Source organism: Cupressus sempervirens, chromosome 1 (genome assembly GCF_028749045.1).
Source record: "Cupressus sempervirens isolate cs-2001-9-10 chromosome 1, ASM2874904v1, whole genome shotgun sequence".
NCBI lineage: Eukaryota > Viridiplantae > Streptophyta > Pinopsida > Cupressales > Cupressaceae > Cupressus > Cupressus sempervirens.
In genome coordinates, this window is record NC_143118.1 from 597839386 (window position 1) to 597851422 (window position 12037).

The window sequence follows — 12037 nt, forward strand, 5'->3', positions numbered from 1 at the left end:
ATTGAATCAATAAAGAATATCTATCTATCTATCTATATAGGATTTCCTTTTCTCACCAGATTTTATTCCAAAGATGTGATCTTGGAGCTCGATGAACTTCGCTTTTTGGTTGGGAAGTGTCTCTTTCTCTTCTGCTTCTCACTACTCTTTCCATTCATATATAGTTTTATATAGTTTTATTACTCTAATATGGGTTTTGGCTAGTAGGATGTAGTGTGACTATGTGTTTAAAAGAACAATTTTGTGCATTTCATCTTAATATTTCAAAAATAAAGCCAAGTTTGAAATGTCATTGTTCCTTCTCTCATTTTATAAAGAGAACCTTATTTCTTATGTGCCATTATCAATTTAGTAATCAAGTATTCCTCATTTGTTAGATATAGTAAGTTGGTATCCAAAGTTTGGTCGAAATAGATGTAGTATTTTTTTTTTTAATAATCAATGGTTGATAGTTGAATATTGTCATGTTCATTCTTTTTTTCATAAAATGTATTCATTAAGCTACAATAATGTCGCATTTTAGACTTGCATCTATCCTCTCTAAGAATTTATTATAACCCAATCATTTTATGTATGAATCATAAAGATAACCTCCCTCTAAATTTATAATGAAGTTTGATAACATGTTAATCTATGTTAAAGATATCATGGAAAGTCTTCTGAAAGGTAATCACTCCAAATATTTACTCTCTTTTAGTTTAGATGACTTAACAGTCAATTTTGGAAGGGAACTAGTTTAGACACACAATTGAATGTAAGCTTTTTATCATTTACACTTTTGAATAATAAAGATGTTTTAATAAAATAAGTCCCCACACATCTGTTTTCATTTGGATAGATAGAGTTGTCCATTAATATGCACAAATATACAATCAACCTTCCAAACAAGCAAGGCCAATTCAATGTTGTTGATGTTTTTATTTCTTGGCTAATTATGGTTATGGTCATGGGTTAATTGGAAGCTTGTTTTCATTTAATTAATGATATTTGATTCAAGCTTTTAATAAGAATCAATTTGGTTCTATTTTCTATTTTAGAAAATGAAATTTGACATGTCTATGGTTGCAATGGAACAATAGATCAGAATACTTCTTATACAGATTAAGCTAACATTATAATAAGTCATTTTGATGTGGTAGTGCATTTTTGTGATTTGTGTAAATTAGGTCCTATGACACTAGATAAGATGGATGAACTAAAACAAAAAGTGAGCTATGTTTTAGATCAATGACTACAAAGCAATAAGTAAAAGGACATTTCAAAAGGAGTATTGGAACCTGTGATGACTTCACTCTAGATGGATATTATGAATCAAATAATCCTTGTAATATAAATGAATCTGATATGTATGGTCAATGGTAGATTCATATTCCTTTTAAAAATTACTGTACAAAAATTATATCTAAAACTCCCTCAATATCTATAAAATGGGGAGATTAGAATAATTTTTTCTTGATCTTCTCAAACTTTGTAGCCATACTAGGAGGTTTTCTTTGACCAACTCTTTCCTCCCAGTGCTCCAAGTGAGTTAGTCTATAAATAGGTTAAAAATTAACGAAATATTTGGCCAAATCCTTCTACCATACAAAAAAATATGTAAAAGTTAGTAAAATTATCACTCACAAGTGACATGATAAGTTTTAGTGTCTACATCTTGATACCAATAATTTTCAGATGATTTGACTAGCACAAAACAACTTGCTAGACTACTCAACTCTCTTTGTAGCAAACTCTCTCTTAGGACGAGTGGATCTAGCATAGCACAAATTGTTAGACTATTTTGAATCTTCCTCCTTTGCTCACATGGATCACATAACATAATACAAATTATTGTCAGTTTTTTCCCTATTTCATAGGCCCATGGAATCCATGCTTTCTTTCTCTCTCTCTCCATGACTAAATAATATAACATACCATGCTAGTTGGTTGGATTATGGTCTCTAATCTTATATTTGATGAATGCTCATTCTCTTTACATGAGACCGCTCATGCTCTTGCAATAACATTCTGAGAGTGATATTAGTAGTTGAGACATTTTGATTATCGAGATCTCTTCAACTAGTTGACTTGGAGCTTGATTTTAGTACTAATTCCTTTTGTGTGTCTTGTATACACCCACACCCACACTCACACACACATTTTGTTTGCATGTGGTTGTATGAATTAAGATCCTAGGGTTTGGGGGTGTGTTCCCTTAAATATTGTGATGCCTTATCTCTTTATAGTGTTGCCCCCCTCCTCGCCTCTCCCCCATCCTCCCCCTACTTTTTTGTGACTATGCATGCAGACTCATACTCCCACTAAAATGGATGCTAAATCTAGTATCATAAATTGCACTTCTATGCAATTTCATGCTCACCTAGGCCTCATTTAGCGTATATGGCCTCCCATGTCCGATTCTATTCAAACCCAAAATGCTAGGTAGCATCAAGCATTAAAGACATTTTATCCCACTATATTCTTCAAATGTAGAATTATAACAAGCTTCAACGACCTCCATGCACTCATATTTCTATGATTGATTTTCTTTGAGTTTGTTTCAAGTTATGTTATTGCATCAACACATGTGATTATATTCAAATACCATTACATCGACATGGTCTAAGATATAAATATTTCAAAACTAGCCTCTATTACCTAACATCACACTTTCCTTTCCAATTCAAATCATTTTGGTTTTTTGGTTATTCCAAAGTCGGGGTTTGACCTACACAAACTCCATGAACCGAAATTTTCCTTCTTTTTGTGTATAGGTGATAAGTTGGGAAGATACAAACTCAGTTCCAATGCAGGAGACAAAGCCCTATAGATCTCCCTTTCACAAATTCAAAAAGGAAGGGTTAAGGTTGTTCCTCTCAATGTCGATCCTCAGACTTGAGCCTAGATTTTGGCAACAGGTTCCTCTCTATCTTTTATCTCCATATCTATTTTGTTATTTGCATATCTAAATTTTGTATCTTTGTATATGTTGAAAACCCTATGTTTTCCATCTTTTGTCCTAATTTTCACTTTCATCTTTCATATTAACAATATCATTTTCAACTCCTCACAAAATCCACTTTAAATGTCTAATATCTTGAACCAACTGAATCACTCCCCTCTCAAACTAATTGAAGTAAAAGTAGACCTAATTGCCTAGACTTCACATACAAACTAGTAAACTCTATTTCCTCACATTATAATAATAGATATATAATTTTTATTAACATTTTAAAATTTGAAATATCAATATCATTATGAATAAAACATATTCTAAAATAACCTTAATTGATTTTATTAAAATAATATACATATTTATTCATTTTCAGCTTGCGCACCAGACATGCGATTGATCACATATTATAAAAAAACTGATGAACCTATGTCCCCTGATCAAATCTGTGCCATTGATAAGAAGAAACAAAACCTTTTAGGTTTTTTCAAAAACAACAACACAGATTCAAAAAACTGGAGGACCATATCCACTGATTGGAATCAGTCGTCTACGAGAAGAAACGAAAATCTTATTTTTATATTTAATAGTTACATTATAGATACAATAATACAGATTCAGAAACCTGACAAACCAATGGCCACTGATTGGGATTGGGATCAGTATCAATAAGAAGAAACAAAAATCCTATCTTTTTCTAGATATCAACGCCGATTCAAAAACTGCCGAAACCATGGCCATTGATACAACAGTGACCCACAAGAAGAAATAAAATGTCACGAGATATCCTGATAGGCAGCCGATTTGTCAAAAATATAACCTTTTAAATTTGAAGATTCATACAAGTCATTCTTTTAATGTTAAACTTCATTGTCACTCCTGAACAAAACTCAGTTTCTTGATTAAGAACTCTCAGCTTTCATGGACTATCCCGTAGACTCTTTTTACACCAACAAAACCCAATCTTGATATTTGAATTATATGATAGCCCAGAGTGATATTTGTATTCTCGTTTACTACAATTAGTCAAAAGCTTGACTGCCTGCAAAAGCTATTTTGTTTGTTTATCTGCGACTATATGATTAACATGGACATGCACTCACAAGAAATACTGCAGATTGACTCAACATGGTGCATACAGGTTATATTAATTTGTGGTAGCTAACACTTGTGAAGAACAGCACTACTGAGAAAAGGAAGGAAATGGCAGAGTCGGAGTTGTCATCCAACCATTTCATCCATACAAGCTATCTTTCACATACCAATGGCTGTGAGAATGATGAACGTTTCATTCGGACAGGTATTGCATAAAAATTTCAATTTCTATGCTTGTTTATGGTTTATACGAACTTGTTTAAAAACACTAATTAATAGGTCACACAGATAAATATGGTCTTCTTAGAAGTTAGTTAATAGAATGGGTAATCGCTATAGATTTTCTATGGGTAATTGCTATAGATTTTCTATGGGTAAAGTTGAAAGGTTCTTAATGAGTCTACGAGGAATATCCTGAGTGTAAGGCTCCTACATCGAAAAAAAAATAGCTATAAATTGTCTTCAGACACATTCTGATTCTAATGATGCGGAATACACCTAACAATTAGATTTCCATTGGGTGAGCAGGCACATTTTGGACGTCAACAGCTCATATTACAACAGCAGTGATTGGAGCAGGGGTTTTATCATTGGCTTGGAGTGTTTCACAGTTGGGATGGATTGCTGGCCCTACAATCATGGTCATTTTTGCTGTGATAACATACTATTCCTCTTGCTTGTTAGCAGATTGCTACAAGTTTCCTGATCCAGTCACTGGACCCAACAGAAACCCTAAATATAGGGATGCTGTCAAATTGTATCTGGGTTCTCTTTCTTGCCTTTTTCCTTTTGTAATTCTCTTTCTGCTCTAGTTTGATACTATTCATTATAATGGTAGATGGAACTTTTATATTTCTTACCCTGGTCTTCTAACAGGTACAAAGCAAGCATGGATGTGTGGACTAGTCCAGTACGTGTCCTTGTATGGAATAGGCATTGCTTATACAATCACCACTTCAATAAGCATAAGGTATGTTCCCCTAGTAAGGATTTAAAGGTTATACTGAAGTTTGTCTGTTTCAGCACTACACTACAAAGGAGATTTCAAAAGCTATACGGAAGGTTTTGAAAGCTATATAAAATTAACATTATCAGATTTTCACAATCTATTAGTAATATAAGTTTGTTTTTAAATTTGATTGTGTACTCACTTAACACTAATGTTTCAGATTACAATTCTTGCACTCTCTCTTCTTAATGATGGATCACCAAGTGAGATCCGAAACATCGATGCTAAAATCCAGAAACAAACTTATATTAGCGATATAAAACATTTTAATGTCAACTAGAGCATAAAATTTGGTGTACAATTCATAAAAGTAATCACTGCATATTGGAAAAATAACTGGAGGATTATGCATATCGACAATTGATAATCACAATTTGAGCCTTTTATGTTTTTTCGTTTGAATGGACGAAATACACGTGTATGATCTGAGCTACTTGAGTGGTGAAATGTCTTTTTGGGTGGCCATTTCCGTATTCGAATGACATTTTGATTTTCAGTGGTACTTAAGTATTTTGTTATCTTACGAAAGTTTACATGCTTTCTACACCTAATCTGGGTGGATTGTAATATTGCAGAGCAATCAAGCAATCAGATTGCTATCACAAAAATGGACATGCCTATCACTGCCACTTCTCAGAGAACACCATCATGATACTTTTTGGATTGACCCAAGTCATCTTGTCTCAAATTCCAAACTTTCATAATGTTTGGGGTTTATCTGTAGTTGCAGCCATAATGTCATTTACATATGCATCAATTGGAGCGGGTCTTGGCATTGGAAAAGTTGTTGGTACTCTTGCATTCTATTCTCTTTCATATTTACAACATTTTTTTTCGCTTGGGTGTCCTTGTGCTGTTACATCCCATCTGCTTAGATCAATGTTGTTCAAAATGTGTGTGATGCTATGTAATCCTTAACTTTCCCCATGAAAATAAAAAATTGTATTTAACTAATAAAATTTCTCCTTTTTTTCTGGAACTCTAGAAAATGGAAAGTTTAAGGGGAGTATTGGTGGAATTAGCACAAGTCCTATCACATCCACATCACGAAAAGTTTGGCTGGTCCTCCAAGCCATTGGTGACATTGCATTTGCATATCCATACTCTGTGCTTGTCATAGAAATTGAGGTATTAACAAAAGTTGTAATCATGTATATGATAAATCTAAAATTTATTAGCTTGTTTTCTGGGTTTGATTGTGTAAGAATTTTTTATCAATCAATATTTTGGATGACACTCAATGATCCATCATGATCTATCATCAGGATGCAAGAGAGATGCCAGCGAAATGTTGATGGTAAAAATTCTTACACAATCGAACTCAGAAGACAAGCTAATATCTCTGATGGATTGTAGAAATATAATAGCTCTAATTTAAAATTTAATTGACTTAAATAAGTGAAGATGAATACACTTCTTGTGCAGGACACTTTAAAATCAAAACCTCCAGAAAACAAAACTATGAAGAAAGCATCCCTGCTTGTTGTAACTGCAACTACTTTATTCTATATGCTCTGTAGTTTCTTTGGGTATGCAGCCTTTGGGGAGGATACACCTGGAAACCTCTTGACAGGTTTTGGTTTCTATGAGCCTTATTGGCTGGTTGACTTCGCTAATGCATGTATTGTAGTTCATCTGGTGGGTGCATATCAAGTAAGCACTTTTCCTCCTTTGTCAACTCGCAGTTACCAAATCTTATAATTGTCACAGTTCCATCCATAACAAAAATATCAGTTGACATACTCCCAGACTTGATGTTACTTTTTGATCTTGTTATTTCTTTATTTTACAGGTTTGAGCCTTATCCCATTTTATTAATCAAAACATTTCACCTCTTTGCAGGTATTCTGCCAACCCCTATTTGCTTTTATTGAAGATTGGTTTTTCAACAAGTGGCCAAATAATGCAATCCTCCATTATGAATGGCATATACCCGTTCCCCTGCTTGGGTTGTATAATGCAAAATTGTTCAGGTTGTTGTGGAGAACAGCATTTGTGGTCACAACTACTGTTATTGCCATTTTATTTCCATTTTTCAATCAGGTTCTTGGACTTTTGGGTGCTATCAATTTTTGGCCACTGGCGGTGTACTTTCCAATAGGGATGTACATTGTACGCAACAAAATCCAGCAGTGGTCAGTGGACTGGCTTCTTTTGCAAGCTTTCAGCTTTGTCTGTCTTCTCATCTCACTGGCATGTGCTGTTGGATCCATGGAAGGCCTTGTGAAAGATTAACAGGCAGTTTGAAACCACCATTATGAATGAAGATTCATGTGTATAACACACTCCTTCCAAGATAAATATTTCTAACCATAAAAAAATATGTATTACATTTACAAAGAATTGAATCTGGTCAGTTCTTTAAAGCTTAAATAGATGTAACTACGGATACATGGAAAATGCAGAAATATCCATGCATGTGTGACTTTGATAAGGCATAACAAACAACCGCCCGGGTAAACATTTTTTTCTTCAATAATTTCCTGAAGTTTTGTGTTATAAAACATCTCACTCTAGTAACATATACAAAGGGTTCACGCCATTCATAACCCTTGTAAAGTTTTTCTTCATGTGGACAGTCCTATTCTTGTACTTCTTTAAATTCATTCTCCAGCACAACTTCAGTTTTTTCAGATGGTGCATGCTGCAATCACTCCTCCAATTAAACTTCCCTCCAATGAAAAACTGTCTCTAAAATCTGGAGCCATCTATCCAATCTCTTTGCTTTAGTGATACTTTCATCTGATGAATAGAAGCTATTTTATACAAGTCAAATTGTGATATTGTTGTCAGAATTCAACTGTCTAATTTCACAGTCAAATTAATTGACCTATGTATAATGAATAGTGGTTTACAAGAATTCATATCTTATGAGAATAAATGAAACACTTAGCACTCACTATATCTAGGTGATGCTTTCATAAAAGAAACATTAGACCTTTTCAAAAGATTACTCATGCCAACTCAATATGCTTAACCATAGAGCTTCCTCCACAATTAAGGCTACCCCATTTTCACTTATCAGAATTTCAATGGTAGTCTCCACTTAAGTATTTTCTCAAAAGGGGATTGACGAAAAGGGGATTAATGCGGAGGTAAAGATAATTTTCTGAGGACCAAGGTGGTAATTGATTGCAGATGTATTTGTTGTTGCTTGGATTGCAATGACGATATCTTGTACAGTGTGCAGCAATTGGTCCATGCAATCATAGAAAAATAAATGAATCTTGTTGGCTCATGAATCTACTTTTCACGTCCCTGTCATTGCAACCTATTCAGAGCATTGTTCTCCTTCAATGCTTACTCATTGACATGCATAGATTTGCAATTCGGTTTTCATAATAATCAAGCAAGCATACCAAATTCACATAGCATGTTGTAATTTCATTGATTTGGGGCAGTGCAACCATCTATGCATAAATGTGGTCGGCAACTTTTATCTTTGAATTTCTTCATCAAAGATCATCAAGAGATGAAATCGATTATAAGGTCATATGGCATAGAATCTTTATCTGTTCGGGTGTTTTTCTTGTAGTGAGTGTCGTTTAGGGAGATATGATATGATATGATAGATTTTAATGACGTCCACGAGACTAAAGTAGTCTATGGGACCCATGCAATCACCCTCCCGAGTCAGGAGCGGCACTAGTCAGTTGTAAAGTTTTGGTTAACTTGTCTCTCCTTCTCTGAAGTTTGGTAATCAAATCCGCTGCTCTCTTCACTTGATCTTCCTCGAATAAATAGTTGAAGTCCTTGTTCTGCAGTATTTTTGTATAACCAGATATGATGTCATTATAAGCCAGGCAGTCTTTGACAAAGTGTTGCTCTGTCTCAACTATTCCCATATTACAAAATAAACATGTTCTGTTTGCCCACTCTTCCTTTGGAACTTGCCACCGACTAATTTCACATCGCAACTGATGTGAACTAGTTCGAAGTTGTGCCATCAACATTTTTGCTTTCCAGTTAATATGTGCTCTTATATAGGCCTTTTCATCATGACTAGAAGTGGGATTAAATTCTTTAATGTAATAAGATTTTTTCCGCCCTATGCGTCTTGTCCATAGAATATTGCGAAATTTTTCATTGACAAACTTTTTTATTTCTATAATGTTATCCGGGCAAGTTTGGATGTTGATATCCCATTTTCGCATCCATTTGTCATTTTGCTTCATCCATGTGCTTTTCCGCCTCACAAGTTTTTGGTGGAAGTTTCTGACATTTGAAGTTGGATGGTTTGACCAAAAGGGTAGGGTTAGTATACATTTATTGTTGGAAATTAATATATCCGTGTAAATTTTAGTTAAATATATATATATTTTAATATAAAATGTTACAATTACAAAAATATAAATGGGTCAAATTAGTGAAAATTGTTCTATTTAATCATGGAGGGAAATTTGTAGTTAAGCGCGCTCGAGCTAGATTAGTACTAGGATGGTGACCTCTCGGAAAGTCTCGGTGCCTCACCTTTGTGAGCATTACCTAGATCCAATGAGTGCTAAGTGTTCCATTTATTCTCATAAGAGATGGATTCATGTGTGAATCACTACTCATGAAACATGGGTCAATTTGACTCAAAAACTACATAGTTAAATCATGATAGCAATATCACAATTGCTCTATTGTCAATTTTATTTAGACTATCTAGGTTCCACAATTAAAGGCAAGGTCAAAATTTTAATTGTTTAGTTAAGGAACAACTCCCATCATTTACGATGTGAAATTGATAGATGGAAGGTGCCTAAGGAAGGGTGGGAAGAAATAATGTCCCTTCTGCAACAAGGGAGTGGTAGAAAAAGAATGACACTTTATCAAGGAGTGTATGGTTTACAAAGATATTCACAATAAGTACAATGACACCTTACAAGTGAGCAATATGAAGGAACTTTTCAAGGAGACAAGGTTACACAAGACGACTAATCTTCTAATACAGTTCCACACAAAAGAAACAACTTGGAGAAAATTCACTAGGTTGCTTAGATGTCAATTTGGTCCCTTAGATTAGTGGTCTTGTAGATGTCATTAAAACCTTTCATCTCATTTTGTTCGACTTCTAGATTCATTTTAACATAATTATATCTAAAATAATAGAAAAAAAAGTTCATAATTTTACACTTCTAATTTTTTTCCATGTATATATTTTTTGGGGAAGGGAGAGGTTTAGTAATTGCCCATCATAATTTGTCTACTTTAAGTTTTAAATATTAAATTAGATGCATATTGCTATTATTTCAGCTTTGGGATAGTTACAATGTGGTGTTGTATGCATAGAGTTCCAAATGTGGTAATTTGAAAGTGTTTACCAATACCTATTAATAAATGGCCTAATAACCATGGGCTAGTAGTATATATTTCTTTAATAAAATATTTCAACCAATCCCTATGCACAAATGTTTGCTTAATTGGGAGTTATGATTATTCTAAAGTTATCCTTGTTTCTCTAATTAATAAGAGGATGATCAACTACACATACACAAGTGGGCAACTGTTGGTACATGTGAGATATCTTAGTAGGCTTTTAATTTTCATGCACTAATTATTTGTCAAGTACTTAAAATGTGTGTGACTATTGATATATGAGAAAGGCCCTCTCCCATATTTATTTTTAAAATTTGATTCAATTTATTTAATTATTATCATTTAACAATTGATTAAGCTTAATTATTAAGTGTACAAGATTAAAAATATAATTTAGATATTTAATTCTAAATTCTAAAATGATTTTTAAACAATGTTGTCTTCATATGTAAAGATATTAATTTGTACAATTAATCTATGTGTTACATAAAGTGAATACAGGTAATAATGAGGAGAATGAGGAGCAATCCTTCTAAGAACATTTGGATTTGTAATCTAAAAAGAAAACATCACATCAAGTTCATATGTATCTTTTGTACATTTGTGAATGTTGTCTATGATTATTGTTTAAAGGCAAAAGGTTGTTTAGTATAAAGGGTTTGACTTAGAAGAGCTTAGTTATAGTAATTTGACATCCCTATAAGGTTTTTTTACAAAAAATGTTTAAACACTACATACTTACGAAAGGTGAAGTTGAATGTGCCTCTACAAATACACTCTACTAGTTCCTTATCACATTGTTATCTTTGTTGTTTGCCTTCAATTTAAAGCCATAATATTTACTCCAATCTAACATTAAGGAATTATGAAGTTGAACAAAAGCCCAAGGGCTCTTATAGATCAACAACATTAATATTTTTATCTATGCTAAAATAATTTAGAACAAATTTTATTTTTGGATTTGATTGTGTATGTGTTTTTAGCATCAACATTTCGGATCACACTCTGTGATCCATCATTAGGATGAGAGAATGTAAGAATACTGAGATATGTGGATCAAGACCAAACCAAGGGGAGTAAGAAGAAGAGTGAGGGAGGGAAGCATGAAAATCAAGAAGAAGAAAATAAATAAGGGGACAAAGGAGAAAATGAAAAGAACTCTAAAAATCAACCCTGCCAAGACTACCAAACCAGAAGAATGAAAATAATGAAAAAAGAAGATAACAAACACCAAACAATTAAAAACTAACCCCAGAACAAGAGACTAAGAACAAATAAACAAATGATAAAAAAATAAAAATAAAAATCAATTAAATTTCTTAACTATATATATATATATAGTATAAGACTACACCATAGTCTCTACAAAAAAGAAAACTCAACAGTATGAAAGATCCAAATAAAGAAGATATATATATATATATATATATATATATATATATATATATATATATATATATATATATAATTAATGTAAATGAAATTGTGTATATGTGTGTATGTGTATAAATAAAGATGAATCATATATGTATATATAGATAAATTTAAATCAAATATATTGTGTATATATACACTAATAAAATATTAATATATGTGTGTCTATATACACACCACCTCACAAAAAAAAAGAGAATATAAAAAAACATAGAGAGATAAGAGAAACAAAAAAGAGAAGGGATCAAAGAGACAACACTAAGATT

The 12037-nt window shown here is 32.9% G+C and overlaps 1 protein-coding gene across 1 annotated transcript; it reads left to right on the forward strand.

Moving 5' to 3' along the window:
* The first annotated feature begins 3788 nt into the window (after window positions 1-3788).
* On the forward strand, window positions 3789-7507 carry LOC149578857 (amino acid permease 3-like). Its single transcript, XM_089807445.1, has 7 exons — window positions 3789-4232; window positions 4556-4792; window positions 4904-4997; window positions 5612-5826; window positions 6022-6164; window positions 6462-6689; window positions 6879-7507. Exons 1-7 carry the CDS (start codon window positions 4136-4138, stop codon window positions 7269-7271), a joined length of 1407 nt encoding a protein of 468 aa, XP_089663571.1. The 5' UTR covers window positions 3789-4135; the 3' UTR covers window positions 7272-7507.
* The last annotated feature ends 4530 nt before the right edge of the window (window positions 7508-12037 follow it).